General features: G+C 46.8%; 1 protein-coding gene across 15 annotated transcripts in view; it reads left to right on the plus strand.

Moving 5' to 3' along the window:
* The first annotated feature begins 2,360 nt into the window (after nt 1-2,360).
* LOC135245687 (calcium-activated potassium channel subunit beta-4-like) overlaps nt 2,361-19,825 on the plus strand; it is a 33,568-nt gene continuing 16,103 nt past the window's right edge. For all 15 annotated transcript variants that reach the window (XR_010327343.1, XR_010327348.1, XR_010327341.1 and 12 more), the window contains exon 1: nt 2,361-4,305. Coding sequence is in view for 1 of the 15 variants with exons in the window: in XM_064318913.1 (XP_064174983.1) it covers nt 3,970-4,305 (336 nt within the window). In the remaining 14 variants the exon portion in view is untranslated. The remainder of the gene's footprint in view (nt 4,306-19,825) is intronic.

Consider the following 19,825-nt stretch of genomic DNA (forward strand, 5'->3'; position numbering starts at 1 on the left):
AGCGGTAATGCAGTGCGCGATATAGCACAGCCATATCTTATTTCTGCCTTGAGTCTAGGTCACTCGGGTGGCAGTCATAGGCTGAACTTGCTACTGTGCCGTTTTACTGTATTTTGGACGTTTTCTATTCAGTTGCATCGTTGGCGTTCACACAGCTGCATTTGCTTTCTCTGTCCACCAGAGGGAGCTCTCTCACCACCTACCTGAATGAAAGCTGGCATTCTTGCGTATGGGCCCCGGACCCTCACGCAAAACAAAACTCATAAACCAGCCCCACTGCCTGCGTGATACCCCCCAGGGGAAAATAACAACTACAGCACGTCTGACCCCCCTGGCAGAGAGCTGGAACCTTCAGCTTATTAAATCTATGGATTTTGCAGAGGCATTCTTTTGGAGGTGAGAATGGGGTCCTTGCTGAATGACTACTTGGGCATTGTCAGAAATGCATGTTGAATTATGGGATAGCCTTGGTCCACCTTTCTGGTGGTCAGTGGAGAAGAATGTGAAATCTGCAGTTGTGGAATTCAAATCATACCATTGTAATTAATCAGTACTATTAATATGAGTGTGTAACTCAATGTAGTAGTAATAACAAGCAAACTAATTGAAGTATCTCAAGGGCCATTTTATATCAGCCTAGAGAACAAAGGAACTTTATGTTGTGAGATACAAGAACTGAGTATGTCATCACCCAGTGGATTTTAAAAAGACTAATACTTGGGTGGGATAAATGATTTATGGTTATTTTTTTCCAACGACACACTGGTGGTAACCATGAAAGTAAGGTAATAAAAATAATTCTCTCAAGAAATAATATTAAAAGATTAAACGTAGTAGGACGAAAGCAAAAATAAAACATCTGGAGGTCTAATGAGCTTTTCTGACGTAACCGGTGACTGTAAAAACACGTGGTTGGTGCAATTAGGCGTGTAGGCTGTCTGCGATCTGAGCGCGTGCTGTGTCGAAGCGATTTAATCCTCTTCTAATTAACAAATTAATGCCTTCAGTCGATGCCGGCTCGCGCACGCTCTGGCCCCTTCATATTTATTTCATGCTCACTTATTTTTTAATATTTCATTTTCTCCTCATTAGCGCACAATCAATGGAGCCGGAGCTTTCTCAAGAACGGAGCGCAGTGGTCGAGATGGCCGGCCATTTAAAAAAGGAAATAAAGAACCCGTTTCCACTTGCGTCAGCTGCAAAGTATAAATGCAGCATCCATGTATTCAGTTCAATTACAAAATATTTGTAGTATCTTGTACCTGCATATTCCTAAAAAATATCTTTTGTTATCCTTGAACCTTGCAGATAATCAAAGGAAACCTTTGACCAGTCCTTACCAGCAATTGTGTGGGAAATGCTTAACTTGTGAGCTTATCTTTATGACCACATGGACTGGGACAGTACTTATTCCACATGATATATGGTGTATATTTATTTACAGGGGAAATCAAGGGTGAATTTTTCTCTGAAAGTGAATAGTACTCAGGAAATTAGAACAGAGCGAGTACTATTTTCTGTATACTGAAAACGTCCTTTAAAAGTACTGTTTTGCTGTTTATCACTTAAATTTTTATCGTTTCTTGAATATCTTTATCCTCTGCTTTTTCATGGCAACGGCCTCATCCACGGATTCGAGCTGTCGTCTGGAATCTCTGAGTCTACCCATAAAAAGGAAGGCTCATTTGTAGGAGCCTATGATATAGTGATGGTGCCATACTTAATCTTCGCAGCGTTTCTGACATGAGATGGCAAAATAAAACTGGTCCTGACTTAAACCCTCTCCACATAACAACACGTACATTAACGTTAGATGGCAGAACGACCCGGGTTAAGGAAGGTTTTGGTCACTGGAGTGACCGTTTTGTACTTGGTTGCCAGTGTCCTGTAGTCTGCTAGGCTTCTCCCCATCGCTCCCTTCCAAGCGCGGCCCTTCCTCGTTCCCCAGACTTCTGCCGCTGTTTACGCGCGGCTGCGTTTTTAGAACTCAATCCGGAATGCCTAAAGAACTGAAGGATTTTATTTCTGGTGTGTATTAACCTTTCTGATTAAAAAAGAGGGGGTAATTTCTGGAATGGGACAGAAAGAAGAGAAGGCCTGTCATGTGCTATAAATTCGACGAGGTCATGTCCCATTACACTTTAGTATTGAGAATTGAATGGTAAGTAGCCCGCGTCTAAGGAATGCGGGGCGCAGTGCTAACCTCAGATAATGGGTTATTGGTTTGAATTATACATAGGGTCCATCCGGACGAGCTGCTGTACGGGAATTGCTCGGGAGAGAAATCCGCGCTGGCCAATTCACAATTGAAATGTAAACTCAGCATATGTACAGATTTGGTGGTGCCAGCTCTTTCAAAACGTTTAAATTGGTGATTTTAAACGGAGATGTCTGTACTCTTTTAAAAGCCCGTGCTCGGAAGAATTAGTCTGACGCACCATATACTACCACACCTGTAGGGGGTCTGCTGATACTTATTTTCACCGTAAATTCAGCAACCAATTTGCGCCCAAGCAGCCATGTGAAGTCAGATAATTGTTATTGGCCAATTAAATGCTGCGTAAGAATGAAAGCCAGCAGACCCTGTGGCTCTCCAAGACCGGGGTTTCGGATCCCCGGCTCACGCCTTTATAGCTAAGCACACTGGCGCGCTTTGAACCGAGCAGCTGTCTTCAATTATGCTGTGGGTTGGTAAATGTCAGCGTTTAAAACCGTTTAAACTAACACAACTAACGAACATTTGCGTTGAGCACGTGGTTTGAATTTCTTACGTAACGGCCCCATTAAAGACGCACGTTCTGGTAATCATCCTTGGCTGTTGCGCGGAGTTGATATTCACATTTACGACGTTACACGTGCATGGCCGCGTTTTGGAAGCTAAAACGAAGCAACCCGAAAGCTGCAGAAGTGCAGAATGAATAAGCATCTCTTCCAAAGCCAGCAGAGGAATGTAGGACAGTAGCCCGAACGCTGATCATAGCCAATGTGGCCCAAATCTCCGGAGGGGGCCCTTTGATACGGGATCTGAGAGCAAGGGCGTATCATTAGAACGCAATTGAAGTCATACAAAAACCAATTCCGCGCACGACAGATGCAGGCAGGCTTGTTCAGACGCGTGCAGGTCGCGCGCAGCAGTACTCGAAAGGACATCTGTTGAATGGATTTCCGTAATGCGCGCAGTATATGATTGCTTTTTGATTCTGAAATGTAGGCTACGCTGTGTAGCTACCACACGCAATTGTAGACGTGTCATATCAACAAGCCAGCATTACAAATTTTGATTGCTCGACGCCTTCCAAATGATTAGCGGTGGCATACTACGGCCCATCTACCAGAAAACGGTTATTAATAATAATAATAATAATAATAATAATAATAATAATAATAACTCATCCATTCATCTGTGCAGCGTTCATTTCAGAAATCGATTCCTCTTGTGCATAGACTCTTTAACTTTTTAATAGCATCTCGTTTCCACGCGGAGCCTGCTAGCACATCGGCGTGGTTGTCGGAGAACAGTCTCCGCCAGCGGCAGGCTTTCAGCGGTGATGGACGTAGCGACCGATACGCATCAGCTGATGGCCAGGCAAGAGCCGTATTTAGGCTATTCAGAACTGTGTGCTATTTACGCATAAGAAGCTTACCTAATCCCAGATGCAACATGCAGCCTTTCAACAAAGTCTAAATCTGGATGTACTGCTGAGATAGATAGAAATCAGAAGTCACGCGCGTAATAATAATAGTGGGGAGGGCTGCAAAACCGCCGCTTTTGACAAGTTCCATATGACACGGGGTTGCGATACATCACGAGCGAAAGGAAGCACGGAGTTCGCATGAGTTGAGGGGGACGGACGGTCGGTCGAAGAGACGACTTCTGTGTGGCGGGAGCACAGCGGCGGGGGTCGCGAGAAGGACCCCCCTCTCTTTCACGTTCAGGCTGCCGACGCTCTTTGCCGCTGCGCGGACTTGATGGCGAAGATCAGGGTATCATATGAGTACTCGGAGGCGGAGGATAAAAGCATCAGGCTCGGTCTGTTCCTCATCGTGTGCGGCATACTGTCCCTCTTCATCCTCTGCTTCTGCTGGTTGAACCCCACCCTCCAGAACATGCAGAGCAAGCCGGCGAACTGCACCGTGATCTCCGTGCGTCGCGTGGACGAGATGTTTGAGTGCGTCTTCACCTGCGGGGCGGACTGCAAGGGCACTTCGCTGTACCCATGCCTGCAAGTGTTTGTCAATAACTCGGAGTCGAACTCCATAGCTCTCCTGCACTACGATGAACAGCAGCTGGTGCTGAACCCCAAGGTATGTTACTCTGTAGTTGCAATGCACGCGCGTGATTGTTCAAGCAAATTCGTTCCAGACGGCGCACGGTGGTCGAAACTGGTAAGAAGTGATATGCGCGCAACATTGAACAGTTTTGACATTTTAAAAACTACGAAATGGTACAAATACTTTGAACAAACCAGGTAAGTACATCCATGCAACGGGAGGTATTGAACTGAATCGAATTGTGCTTTGTCTCGTCGTTCTTTGTGATCATTAACTGCAAAAAACAAAATATTGTGAGTACAGTTAAAAAATGACCCAAATAGTCATAAAATTGTGGCTGTGCTGTTTAAGAAATATGCTAATGTGTTTGCGACTAAATATTTGTGAAATATTGTTGTGTCCTTTTCTTTGGTTTCAGCACTGCCAAATCCAAGAAGTCCACATTATGTTTCAGAGTATATTTACTTTTTGAATTTACTAATGTCTGTTTAATTTAGGAAATAAATACAACACAGCTGTAAAGGGGCCTTATGAGTATTTTCAGGTGTTTCAGAGCTGATATCATAGGCGAGAATGCCTGGTTTTCATAGTGGGGATTTCTGTTTCATGTGCCAAGCAGCCCTATAAAAAAACCAAACAAAAAACGTCATGTTTTGTGAATGAAGTGTCAGGAATAGAGTCGATGATAACGCTGCAGATTTCCGAAGCCTGTTAGAAGCAACGTTATTCATCACCACGGAAGCGGCTGTTGAAGTCTATCGTTGTGCTTGGGGCGCGCTGCACGTGTGCTCTTAGTCTTGAGTCTTGTACAGACAGCAAGAACTTCTTGCTTGTAAATCTAAGAGACTTTATTCATTATATCGTTATTTTATACTGTAACAAACGTGTCCGCCCCCCCCTCTCTGTCTGTCACATCCAAGCCAGATATGGATTGTTGTTGATAGGTTGAGTTCGTTTTCCCCAGTGGACAGAAAATAGCATCTGCTCTTCCCCGCAGAAATAAATAACGGGTCTCACCTCAAATCAGCTGCAGATGCTCCTCGGCACCATGGCAACGCAACGCTATCCAATCTTTGACGCCGTTCTCTATTTTTACCTGGCTTCTATGGCAACATTCTGGAGGACACTGTTGAACGCGGACCGTTTCTTTTTATAAAAATGCGCTTTGAAATGTAGGGAGAAGCGCTGTTGATCTTTATAACGGCTGTTTCATGTTATCTTTGACTCCGTAGTGTAATCTATGGTGGTAGTAGTAATAATTGTAAGTGGTATTTTGACTGTTGACTGCCTCAGGGATACAGTTGGACTATGGGCAGGTGGATTCAAACCCACAACCACTTGTTTACCAGGTCAGAATTCTGCTTCTGTAGCTGATGAACAAATGTCAGAAGTCCCAGATCACCTGGCATTGTTCCAATATACAAATAAAACTAAAAACACTCTGACCTCGCTAACTTAATGTAAATATATAATTAGCGCAGACTGAAGGTAGAGTGTCGCAATAATGTTATCAAAAAGTAAAATTCTTTCCAAGAATAGACTCTCCCAGGTGTTCAAGTAAGATTCCGAAACCAGGATTTCAGTAAAGCACTGAAATGGTCCAGACAGTATAATATACTTATGTGTGGAGACGGAGAACTCTTTTTAGAAGTAAGAGAAAGGCTCAAGTCACTGCCAGTACTGACTACCCACTTAAAATAATGAACTACCCGACGGTAACAGTGATCGACTTGGCCGTGGTCAGACTGGGGGAGCTTCAGACACCCAGGTGCCACGGTCAATACTGCAAATTACCCAGCACAGGATATCTCATTACCAGCATTCACAGCTCTCTACCGCAGCTCAGGGGTTAGGGCGGATGATTTCTGGACTTCCTGCCGACTTCTCTTCGGAAAGTACACGTTATAATTTAGCCCGTTTGTTCTGGTGTTTTTTTTTTTTCCCCCGTGCATTTCTTACGTAGCTTACGTATGACGGCCGAAAGGCTGTTCCTGTGCGACCGCGCGAAGCGTTTCGCTGCGGGCTGAGCTATGAGCTGTGAGGGGCGTCGGTCGATACAGCGAATGAGCTCATTGGAAGCAGCACTAATGCATAGGCACCAGGCCGCCAGGGACGGGTCACCTCCCCCGTGGGTAGCCTGAGCCAGACTGTAGATGTGAAATGATGGGTATCTTTGATCAGTTCTTTTCCTCCCCCCCCCCCCCCCCCCAACCGAGCCTTATGATATTACCTATGATTGGATTCTGAGTGCATTACTGTTGGTTTATTTAGCTCACGGCCTGGTCTGTGATCAGAGGGGGCGGCTTTATCCTTTATACGAACGCAGCCGGCCGCTGACCGCTGACCGAAGAAGGCTATTTTCCGTTTCTGTTGTTGTTTTAGGCCGGCGATCTCACGGTCACAAGTTCAGCCGTTTAAAACCAACTCGTCTGCTGTCTGCTGGGACTGCTGAAGACTCAAAGATGGCCCCCATCCATCGAGTGGCGTTCCCCATCCAGGATTAGTCTGATTTTGCAGCTAAACTGACAATTATTCAAATTGGCGGTGTCGTTGAAAATTTTTTTTTCTTGCTAGTACGCCCTGACTGGGCTTTGGGTGGGTGGGCGGGCGAGGTGGGGGGTCTAATGAGGACAGGCCTGTCCCCCGGTATGCCAGCTGCCCCCCCCCCCCACCAATGCCCCCCCATGCAGGGAATTAAGTGCACGCTCCTCCGGGGGAAGCGTGACCTTTTGCAGCGACAGGTAATGAAAGAGCAGAGGCTCCTGGGAGATGTGGCGCTAATGGCCGCTCGGAGCTCCTGACTAATGAGACGAGGAGCAGCGGCAAGCCGTGACTTCATCGTCCCGCTGATCGGTGGTCGTCTTTTCCACCCCCCCCCACCCCCCCCTCACCCGCACCCCCACCCCGTCCCCCGTCCACTTGTCTAATTCTCTTTTGTCTCTCTGGCAGTCTTTGCCATTAAAATAGCTTTGGTCGCAAAGCTGAAACCCCGAACAGATTAGGACTCCACACAGTTTCTCTCTCTGCTCCCTGTTTCACCACCGATGGCGGAATTGCGTGGAGTCTTTAATCTGCCTGGGGTTCGAGCCGCGTAACCGAAGTTATTTTAACGGTCGCTGTTTAAGTGTTAGGCATTTCCTTTCCGGTGTGTAATTTTGTGAGGTTTTAGTATTTCCTGTTTCTCTCCTGTTTGTGAGGGTCTTTTTTCGCACCGTGGTTTTGGGGCCTCCCGCGTGGCCCCGGCTCGAGGAGGCCCCCGGTTCGGCCCGTAAATGAGTTTTGGGTTTTCCGTGTCCAGACGGTGGCCTACATTTGCCCGCACGCTTGTCTCACCGCGGGCGCGTTCCTCCATTCACCAAAAAAAAAAGCAGCAGCGCCGCCCCTCCCCTCTCCCGTCCTCGCTCCGCTCGTCGCCATGGCGATCGGGAAAAACGGAACAAAGCCGGTTTGATTGAGCTGCTCGGTCGCGGAGCACGGCGCGGGCCGTCGAGATCTATTTATATAGCGGCGAGGAAGAGCCTCTCTCTCTTTCTCTCTCTCTCTCTCTCTCTCTCTCTCTGTCTCTCTGTGTCTCTCTCTCTCTCTCTCTCGCGCCTGTCTTTTCAGCGGGGCTGGCCGCTCTTTTATCGGGGAAGTTTGTGGCCTTGTGCTCGCCGGACTCTGTCCGCTTAAAGCTGGGGGAATGATGGGAAATCTTAAACTGATTTGGGCGAGAAGCGTCTGGAGCAGGGCTGTCAAACTCAAATTCCCAGGGGGCCGTAGTGTCTGCAGTTTTTTCTGTGTTCCTTTCAAAAGCAGCTGCTAGTTTAGGCCTTGAGAAGGAGGTGTGTGGATTCTTTTGACGACTGATGACGTAATTGAACCACCGGTGCCCAGAACACCCCCCGAAAACCAGCGAACACTGCGGCCCTCCAGAGCCCTGTTTCACAAAGCAGGGTTCCAGAGTTAGCTGAAGCACCCCCAGGCCTGGACTGTGACACCGGTGATCTGTAAGTGTAATGGCATGCACACGTAGATTTTTGCTGGTGGTGGGTGGGGTTATGCGCTGTTGTCAGAAACCCGCCCCCTGCTGGAGATTGGCCAGTATGCGGGTCCGACAGCCACAGTCCTACTACTTCGTACTCTGGCCCTGTGGTTTAGCTGGACAACCCAGTCAACAGCCCCCTAACTCTTCCATCGTTATCGTACAATGGTAATTTTCTGCATTTCCACTTCATGCATAGAGCACGGTCTATGCTAAATCAGCTTCTGTTGTAAAAAAAAAGAAGCAGGAGCTTCACTTCGCGTGTGTCAGAGGAGAGCGTGTGCTGGTCTGCGCCCCCTCCCAAAAACGAGCACACCAATCATGCAGTCATCCCAAAAAGAGGCTGTGTACTACGGTAACGTGTCCGTACGTTCCCGTGGTGTCCTGTTCTGTAAGCGTTTCCGAAAGGGGCAGTGTGTCCTCAGATAGATGCCGCCCACACTCTTTCCTGTTGTTCGCTTCCCGCTGCAGCTAATCGGCGAATTCATCATCTGCCAATAGCGCGAGAGAAAGCGATCTGTGAGGTGCCACTTTAGCGTGCTGATACCTGCTGATTTCCCAGAGAAGTTTTGCTGCTTAATGGCGCATGAAGCGAGCTCTGTGGAGAAGTATGAAGTGCACGCACACACATACGCCCACACACGCACGCACACACACACATACACACACACACACACTTTCCCCACAGAGACGGCAGATTTCGGGTGGAGACTCTAGCAGAGGTAATGTAGAGACAAATGATTAATCATTGCTCAGGCTCCCATGTCCACCAGGGTATTTGGGATTGATTTAATAACTTCTAAATCCCTCAGCTAAGCTGCTGTTTTGTTCCCTTGCATGCTTCACCGAAACTCTTTCCCAGTGCAGTTTGGTAGGCTGTGGGACAGCCCACATCACACACAGCACGGCAGTTTTTCTGTCAGTTATAACTCCAAAATTGTGGATTTGTTTTGCTGTCTTATTGTCTGGGTCATATGTAAATTAATTTAGTTTAGTTTTGCTTTTCATTTTCTTGCTTTGTATGGCCTAGGAATGGGAATGGGAATGGGAATGGGAATTGGATCCAGTGCTGGATTGCTCCCAGGTTGCAGTCTTGCCCTGATCCCCATGAATGGAAACAGGTGGACTAGCGTTCGTTGAGTCACTTGGACGGAAGATGAGTCCGCAGCCAACCCCCTAACTCCAGTCCTGCAAGGCTTAACCTCAGGCCACGCCCAGTGTAATGTCCAGTGTTAATTCAACTCTGACAGAGTACATAAGAGTCTGATTGGGCACTGTAAGAGTTAATTTAAAACTGAACATTTTTATTTTAATTTTACGGTGAACCTTCTACTCGGCCCGAGTCTTAATTTACTTAATTTACTTGCATTTTGTTTTTTGCAGCCATTTTCATCATCGTTAGGGGCACTGATTCATTTAATTTCCTTTCGAATGCATTTTACGTCCTCTTGTAATTGGGACAGGAGCTGTATTGTAGCTTAATGGAGGTACGGGCTGTTGTATTAACTCTGAAGAAGAAGATGCATGCTGTAATTTTTAAGGACAAGGCACTTAAATTACTGCTGAGCTTAGCAGAGTCCTCAACAAAGTGGTAGCTTGTATTCGGGAGCCACTTACCAGTAACTGTCGTTTGTGTAGTCCTTATAGACCTTTACATCTGCATGTTGTCTTGTATTGCTTTTTAGATATTTAATGAATTTCCATAATTCTTTATTAGGGCTTTTTCATTGCCGTAACTATAAAATGTTTTCAGCCCGCTGCTGAGTGTGTCTGTTTAATTATAATAAGCTTATTGTCCTTTTCTTCTGGTTGAGATGCTCAGAACACAGCAGTGGGTGTGTATTAAATTCATGAGAATTTCAGAGTATTTTAATTTTTTTTGCTGTTAAGAAATCAGCATGTGGTCTGTGTTGATAGGCTGATGAAGTGTTCTTGCCATTTCATTAATAACAAAGATTAATCACATTCGACAAAATCTCTGCTGCTTCCATTTTTTAGAATGTGTCGCACTTGTAAGGCTTAATTAAGTATCCGTCAAAGAAAAAAGTTTGTTTAGTTGGCACTGCTTTTGTTTTACCAAGTCTGGCTCTGTTGAAACACCTTGGTGATGACGGTATAGATAGAACCTAACTAATTGTTTAATAGACATGGTGTCCTGATATGTTTCTTTTGCGATATGTGCTTGGTGTATTTATGAACTGGGGAAACTGTAAGCGTGCTCAGTTTAGTGCATTATTTTCCTTTCAAAAAATGGTCATATTTGTCCGTTTTCGTACCCTATAATTGGATCTTGAAAGTCTCCAATTACAACACACTTGTCCTATGAACTGAACAGAAGACGTCTGAACCATTATCCTTCTCAAGCCAGAGAATGTTCCAACACGGCTGTTTTTCTTCCTTTTAGTGGTGGGTGGGGGGTGTTCTTTCTATTAAACGATCGCCAGCCGTGGCGCTCGCTAAATTGCTATTGAATTACAGTTGCGCTTTTCTCCTGAACATTCGGAACGCCCCTGGAGCTGGAAGCTCGCTCGCCCCCGCGGGCCTCAGTGTGAGTGGTGCCGTCTGCGTGCCTGTCGAATGGATTCGCCGGACAAGTGGAAACGAAGCATTGACTCAACTGCCAAATTTGTCCGTTGACCTGCTTCTAGGTTAACTGACAAACTCTCAGTCAAGTATAGTCCTTGGATTCCATTCCAATACATTTCTGCCAAAATGTTAATCAAAGTAGGTTCCTCACCTGTTTTCTGTTTTCTGTCTCTGCTTGCTGAGTAGGTTGCATCTCTCCATCGCGGTTATTGGAAATGGTGATTTTGTAAAGCTGCCAAATTAGATCTCCGCATCTTTCAAAATTAGCACGACTGCAGTTCACTTCAGATTCACGGAGTGAATCAAATGTTTACCGAGTCGGCGATGACTCATCATGCCCGTTCACCACGGCACATTTAGTTTGTAGTCGACAGCGGCCAATGAAACTCTTTAAATTTAGATTGCCGCATTACAGTACTGAAATGACTTTCGGCAGTTCGGGGATGGTAGCTGCGATGAGGTCACCGACCCTCGGAACTGCGACAGTCGAACCTTGATTGGGAGTCGCAGAAAGCCGAAAATGATTATTTTTAGATCGTGATTAATTATTCTGTTATTCTCAGAGAGGAAGAAAAAAATGTCTTTGTGCGGACATTCCTGTTGTTCATTAACCGGATTGAATTCCAGCTGCACCGAAGTGAAATGTTTTCACGTTTGATTCATGCGACCGCAGAAATGTTATAGCTGCTTTAGATTACTCAGGAGCGGGCTGCGTTTCAGAGTAATAGCCACAGTAATGACCCGGCAGGAAGGAGTGCCTGCTTCCAGGGGCTGTCTTTATAGCCCAGGTTTATGAACCCGAAAGCACGTTGACGTTGACTGTGTTTTTTTCCTCCCCTGCCAGGATGGGGGAAAAAAAAAAATTGACCGCAAATGTTGAAATGCAAAGGTCAAAGTTCGACTCCTGCCAATCTGCTTTTCCATTGAGATGTTGGTGTCCAATTAGCTTCCCCCCCCCCCACACCCTCCCCCCAGCTCCCACCCAACGTCTTGCCCCTGAGCAACCACAGCATTACAGCCCTCTGCTTTATAGAGAATGTGGATGGGTGTGTGCAGCGGTGGGGGTGTGTGCCACACACGCCTATATTAAAGCTTGCCTCTCTGGCGCCCCTAATGGAGACTCTTTAAGAGTGCCGGAGTGTGAGACACTAATACTGCATCAGCCAGAACCAGAACCAGAACTCTCACACACGGAGTTTCCCTAAGCCAGGAGATTTCACTGATTCAGAGCCCTGCTGTTGTTTCCCCGTGAATGGGAAGTTTGGCAGAGGATCAGAGGACCACACGCGGAAGGATCAGCGTTCATTTCTCTTGACAAGACCGATAATTCCCGATCGTCCCCCCCCGTTAACAACAAGCGAGAAGATAAAAAAGTTTTAATTCCGGCCTGCTTGGGTAGAGGAGGGATAGGTGGTGTGTGTAAGAAGCGGTTAAAAATCGAAAGTGCCTTCCATTAGATGTCGACGCGCTCCCGTGAACGGATCTGGCGGGGCGTAGCTCTGCGGGCGCTTGGCCAAACTGCTTATTTAATGGCAATGGGGCGGGGGGGTTCGGGAGGGGGGGGGGTTGGGGAGGAGGATTTATGTTGCTTTCCGTGGGCCCTCTCTTCATCGGGATTGGGTTCGATCTTAGCCGAAGGGCGGCGGCGGCGGCGGCGGCTCGGCGCTCTTCCCCGTCTCCCCCGTTAGCCGCCGGTCTCCGATGCTAAAAGCGCCGCGGTCGCGCCGCGCGGGTCCGCGCCCTTTCCGTGCCGCGAGCGGCGCGCCTCTCTCTCTCTCTCTCTCTTCGACCGTAGCTCGGCCCTGTGAAGGAAGGAGTGGAAGCGGCGCCCGCGGGCCGCGTGTCTAAGAGCCCTTCAGCGGGAGGGCTCCTCATTCATATGCATGTGTGTGTTCTTGGGCTTATTCAGCAGATGGGATGATGGGTAATTTTGTTCTGCCATGCTAATGACAGTTAAAGTACTTATTTCATCATCCAAACAGTCCTTCCGTCTCGTCGCATTACTCAAGATCGTATTTGAGGTTCTCCTTCGGCCTAAAAGACCGTTAGACTGTGAGTGAGTGCAAAAACTCTGTGATATGACAGAATATATACCATTTATGAATGGCTTTGAGAGAGCAAGAGAGAGAGAGAGAGAGAGAGAGAGAGAGAGAGAGCTCCAAGTTTCATACCAAGTGCTCTACCGAATGCAAAATTATGGCCATGGTGCGTGAAGTAAAAAAGATTATCACTAAGTGATCCTCTAAAGTTTTGAAGGTTGTGTCACCGTGGCACAGATCTGTGAATGGCTTTATTGAGCCCGGAAAAGGTCCTTTTTTCCGGGCCTGTCAGGGTGCAGACTGATGATAATGGCTTTGGCTAAGAGGTGTGGTGAGGTGCTGCATCGCTTTGCAGTCCTACTGGGGGGGGGGGGAGTGGGGGGGCTCACGAAGGGCACTTTCCTACTCGAGCAGTCCTGATCACACGCAGCAGTTCCTGGGGAAGTAGTCTGGACACTAACAGCATGGGCAGTAGCAGAGCTGGGGTCAGTTCATTTTAACTGGATTCAATCTATTCAGGAAGTGAATTCAAGCTCAGGATGAGCTTAGGGTAAGCATTAGAGATTAGACCGAGCTAATTGAAAACACGACCGTCGTCCATTAAGTGTCCATGTTTGCAAAGGACAAAAGTGACTAATGAACCAGTCTGAGGTCATTTTCTGAAATGGCGCATTTAATGGCCAATTAACTGGATCCTTCAGTCTTGAAACATTCTTGTACAACTCTCTTGTTTTCCTACTAAACTGAGAGAAGTAATAGTCAATTTAATACAGGGCTCATACGGCAAACACTTAATACCCGTGTTAGCGTTAGCGAATGAACGGATGGTTTGGCTCATGGCCTCTTCTAGGTGATGCGCGAGGCGTTAGCATTGACGTTGCGTCGCTGTCGTGTTGCGCGAGGAACATTCCAGAAGACTCCAGGGCTCCGGGTTCTCTCACAGCGGGGGGATTGTGATGTCACTGCTACCTGCTGGCCGTTTTGCAGGCGATGCTAGTGGAGCGAGTTCCCTGAGTAAATGCCACGCGGTTAGGATTGCATTATAAATGATTCCTCTGTCAGGCTGCTCGAGTGCTTCAGGATGCACGGTGCATCAATGTCAGCTGGCTTTAACCATAATACAAAAAAAACCCATCGAACATTTTAAAAATTTGGAATCACTTTTCGGATCAAACTTTGGGCCCTCGGGTCTCAAGCTGCCCGGAGACGGAAGCTGATTTAATGTACTGGTGGAGTTCCTGCCCTTTATTGTGTTTTTAATGAACCTTGTGGTTGCTCCTGTAGTCCAAAAAGAACTTGTAAATAATTTCTTGACAGTCAGTTTTTCACAGTCAGAAGAACCTAAAGTCATTGTAATGTTACATATAACAGGCTATTCATCCCTCTGGTCTCTTCTCCCACCGTCCATAAAGCATCTAGCATTACATCCGAGCCTGATTCTCTGTCTAGTCCAGTCCTGGAGCCGTGGACTTGCGCTTGTGACCTCCTTCACCAGCCGAGCCAATCAGGAGCCCGCCTGTTGCCACTCGCATAATGAGCCGATGTCAGTTATTGGGCATAAATATTTAAACGGGAGGAATGAATGCCGGGGCCGAGAACCATTAATTAAAAGTAATGATGTTTTAGCCAGCGCGGCCGGAAGAGAACGTGGCATATTTCTGGTTGCGGTTCCGAGCATGTCTAAGTAATTAGCCTGTCACCGGCCCCTTGTTCAAATGACAGGGGTAACCTTTTGTTAATGGAAAACAAATGAAAACTGCGCGGCTTTGTGGCTGATTTGTAAGGGGATTTAGAGACAAGGGGAGAGGCAGCCCGGCTCCAGGCTTACATCGACTGCGTCGTCGGGTCTGAGCGCTCCCAGTTTCCCGAAAAACACACAGAGGTGAGGGGGACTGGAGCAGGCAGATCCATAATGGGGGGTAAAATGGAAATCAATCCGGTGCGTATTTAGTTTTCCACAAGTCCTGCAATGAGTACAATGAGTTCTAAATGGAAAAAGATGGAGTGGCTGAGCTGAATTGGGTGTACGCAGACTGAATGGTAGGGCCGTGAATAGTGTGTGTGTGTGCGTGTGAGTGTGTGTGTGCGTTTGTGCACGAGTGTGTGTGTGCGTGCGTGTGTGTCCGTGCATGCACAAATACAGTAAGAACGTCTTGCGTGACTGAGACACACCTGAAGCTGTCAGTGGTCGACGTGTTTTTTTTGTTTTTTTTCGAGAAGCGCGAGCCTCGAGCAGCTCCCGTGTGAAAGAGCGTTTGAAGTGATAATTGCACGGGAGCGAAGCGCGCCGCTGGGAATTTTAATGAGCTCGGCCGGACCCCTACGCGGCGAGGAGGGGCAGGGAGGGGCGGGAGCCGGTGTTTGAGTCAGCCCGCGGGCCTCATTCGCTCCCGCAGCGCCGACCGCTCGACGCGATTGGTGCTCGTCTTCACAGGGGCCTCCTCCTCAAACGTCCGACACGTCGCCTCGCAGTTTTGTGTAGACGTGTGCACGCGAGCTGACCGCCACGAGGTTCGTTGTATTTGGCTGTGCGTTGCAGAGAGCGGTTTTCTTCAGGAAGCTCATCCAGGGTTTAGGCCCACCACCATCCCCTTCGGTTTCGCTTCTTGGCTCTGAAATTTGTGAGCGTGGCCAAGCTTACTTGAGTAAATGCGTACTTGTAGTGCTGTGACGGCAAAAAAAAAAAAATGAAGTTCTTAAATGTGTGTGCCAGTTTGTTTTGAGGCCACATTAGATTGATTACATTTTGAAACCAAGCTAAAACAGAAGAGCAGGTCTGCGGGTTTTAACTGACAGCCGTCTGTTCAGGTTAATGACCCGATAAAAATGACCGGGGATGCCATTGAGATTAATCTGTGGATTAGGGCTTCTACTCAATTAAACCTGAATGCTTCTGCAGCATAATCTAATGCGCTGTCAGTTAAACCTTGACAGGAAATGCTGACTGTGATGTCATCAGTGCACTGAGACTAGACGACAGGCTACAGGATGTCCTTCCTGTCCATAATGAGAAGCGGAAACTGGACTTAGTTTATAACTACTTATACCGTATTTCACAGTCATACTTTTTTCGTAGAGTTACATATCTTTATTTATAAATTCCACAGTAGTATCTTGATGTATGTGACACGATTACAGTAATTAAGTAGTTTTTTTCAATTAAGTTGTGTTTTCTGTTTTAACTTTAAACGATGACACCAAAAGTGCACTAATGTTAAGCACTTAAATTATAGAGAGAAAGCGCTATTGGTAGTCTTGTCGTGATCTTTGTTTTTAAGTTTATTCATTTTAAGCTTCCGTTTTTTTTGTAATAAAATGGTACTAACAGAATTATTATTTATTGTTCGCAGTCATAAATGCCTTCATTTAAATATAGCAAACCTAAAAACGCTGAGTCAGTCACACTGGGCGGGCTTTCTGCTTCTCCACAGTGGCAGTTCTGCAAGCCTTTTCACAGTGTTCCCCCATCTCTGACAGTTTTATTACTGGAATAAGAGGAGAGAGAGAGAAGAGGGGAAGAAGGGAAGGAGAGGGAAGGAGGTGCGAAAGGGTCTGAGAGGTGTGTAGAGGGAGAGAAGTGAGAGGGTGTGAGATGAAATGGGGGAACGAGAGGTGAGAAAGGTGGCAAGAGATGGGAGGGGGAAGAGAGGTGAGAAAGGAAAGAGTGGGATGGAGAATGGAAGTCGTGTAGCGCTGGAGCGTGACTGGGGAGCGGGACAGGGAGGAGCAAGGGGTTAATCACAGGGAATGGGTCTCATCTGGGAGGCTGTTTAAACAGAAGGAAGGCGAGGGATAGTGGGAATAATGAGTGGAATGGAATACTGATGGGAAAGGAATAATGAGTTAGAAATGAGGGAATAAGGATAGAGAGGGATAAGATAATGGGAATAATGATGGAATAAGGGAATAATAATGGAATAATGAGTGGGAATATGGGAATAAGGGGAATAATAAATGGGAATAATGAGTGGGAATAAGGGAAATAATGAGTTGGAGTAATGAGTAGGAATAAGGGGATAATGAGTGGGAATATTGGGAATAAGGGGAATAATAAATGGGAATAATGAGTGGGAATAAGGGAAATAATGAGTTGGAGTAATGGGAGTAATGCTTTAGAAGAGGAATCGGAATGGCGCCCGAGGGTCTTGGTACAGACGGCTACCACATCTTGCCGGAATTCAGTCCGACATCTACGGAAGTCTCCAGTCCTGGCGCTCTCGCGCTCATGAGTGAACCCGTGTCTCTGGCATCTGCAGGCCGTCCTGTGTTGCATAACACAGAGCCCTCAGGACCAGGAGCCCACAGTCTGCTGCTGAGTCAGAGCACTCGCGTTAATGTTTACGTTCGTACCTAAAACGCCATTAACCTTCCACTGAAAGCGCAACGGTGTGTCGCTTGTTTGGTCACTTTCTGAGAGCTTTCTGTGGCTGCGGATAAAAGAAGAACATTTGACTGTAAAAAATATGGCAAAGGTGATTATGAACTAATGTCAGCGTCTGTTTCATTAGGGGCAGGAAGGAGACTGCAGTCTGCCATTGAGCGATGTCCCGGTACAGTGATTAAGTCACAGACAGGCTCTTGAGTAGTTCTGCATTATAATGCAGTTGAACCCAATGACAGATTATCTGAATGGCAGTCCGCTTTGTGTTTTTTACACCGAAGGTTGCATGGAGACGGAAACATTCTGGTCTGATTAATATTCATGAGGCGGCGCGGCCAATGGTGGCACTCGTAGCAATGGACGTCTCGTCCTCGGGCACATCTGTGAATATTTATGCAAAGCTGTGATGAAGCGCTGCTAACTTCTGCTACCAACCTCTTACGTTTTTTATTTTATGTTTTTTAAAAGGAACAGTATTTTTACAGCAAAATTTCACTTTTTTTCAAAACACTGTCAAGCCCATGATATGATATCAATAACTCATAAACTGGCCATCTCATAAAATAACAGGATTTATACAGGTCCCCCTCCATTAAATAGCTTTTCATTGGCAACATTGATCTGTCTTTTTCCCCACAGTTTTCTCACAGGATTTTTCTTTTATTTTTTTCCAATGCTGAGTGTGGAGAGAGTGAAGGAACTAGGGGGAGAGCGAAAATAACAAAGGGGCAGGCCATCTGGTTGCCATAGAGAACCCGCGACCCAGATGCCGGAGAGCCGTTGGGCTGACTCATCCTCCATCGCGTTCAGAGTCTGAGTACCTGAAGCCCGCACACACGCGCACACACACGCACACACACACGCACGCGCAAGCGCACACGCACACACGCACACACGCACACACGCACACACGCACGCACGCACGCACGCGCACGCACGCACGCACGCACGCACACACACACACACACACACACCACTGATGCGTGCCTGCCAGCCTCGCTGTGGCAGCTCCTGGAGGAAACAAACACATGAAATACTTTAACCCTTTACACACACAGTCAAATTCCTGCACATTTCTCTACTATCGTTTTTTAAAATTAATTTTCTGTTGGTTTTGGTATTCATGATTAAACCCTTACACGAATGCGTGTTTTGTCCAGTGATGTGTTTCGTTGAAAAGTCTCAGGGATCTGTCCATGATCTGTCTTCAGTGCGTGAAAGAGTTAAACCAGCTGTCAATGATGATTAAATTTAACTGCAAAAAGAATTCTTTTTTTTTTTTACTTGATTTGACATTCACAACTCACCCTGTTCCTATTGCAAACAGCTTGTTTAATGAAAATAATTCATATTCTGTTCTTGCTGGAAATTTACGATGTCATAAGTCATGGGAATTTGTTAATGTCATAAGTGTCTTTTTCATATTTTGCCAACATGTAAAGGGCTTAAATATTTTGAATATGAACCTAACCCTGGTCTTTAAACCTATTTTAAATCGTGTGCCTTTTGGAAAGACAGTCTCTCAGAAGAAGGCCAGGATAGGACAGGATTTTTGGGCTAGAAGGGGCGGGTCATGATGGTACCCCTCTCCCCCTCTCCTAGGCCTCTGTCCAGCAGGGCAATCGATCGAGAGTCTGTTGGCCAAGCTGCACTGACAAGACTTAATTAGGGGGCTCCTTTATTCTTGGCAATTTAACGGCGCTACATCAAACACAAACTATCATACCGGCCCCCGTCCCTCCCATCCAGCTGTGAAAATGCAGTGACGCTGACGCTCATCGAATTATTCAAATCTCGCCAGCGCTTCCGTTGCCGTGGCTGCAGTCCGTCGGTTATTTCGTCGGTCGGCTGGGACGTACGCAACGACGCTAATCGGCCCCGGCCGTCCGCCCTCCCGGTCGTTTCGGCGAAATCCGATTACTTGCGAAATCCATTTTTGGCGGCCGTTTAGTTTGCCGTTTTGAGGCCGCGGACGTTAGATTGATTACATGCGTAGTCGGGCTCTCTCTGGGGCTTGGGTCTGTTTATCCTAGGTCTGCACAGCGCTGACCAATCAGGCTGCAACCTTCATGGATACCGTTGCTACAGCAACTTGTGTCAAGTAAGCTTATGCTGCCCCTTGAAAGAGCATCAAATCAAAGGCGAAATGGCTGAGCAAACAATATTCTGTATTTTTTTTCCCACACAGAAAAGATGGCCTCATCATACTGGATATTTGCCTTGTTTTGTAAAATCATTTATGTTTTGGAGACAAATTTCACGCACTGCATTAATCACCAATCAGTTCAGCAGTCATTCAGATCTGTGGTAAATGTGCGTATGCAAATGAAATGATTGGTGACGGTCGGGGTGTTAAGATTTGCTTTAATTGGTTACTGAAAATAGACTGTGATTAAACAGAACTCGTCTGTGATTGGTGCAGACTGCACAGGTGTGTCTTCAGGGCTGGCTTAGCTTCTGTGCCCAGATGCGCCACAACACACACACACACACACACCCACAAGCATGTTTGCACGCACACAC

This window comes from Anguilla rostrata, chromosome 19 (genome assembly GCF_018555375.3).
Source record: "Anguilla rostrata isolate EN2019 chromosome 19, ASM1855537v3, whole genome shotgun sequence".
In the NCBI taxonomy this organism is placed as follows: domain Eukaryota; kingdom Metazoa; phylum Chordata; class Actinopteri; order Anguilliformes; family Anguillidae; genus Anguilla; species Anguilla rostrata.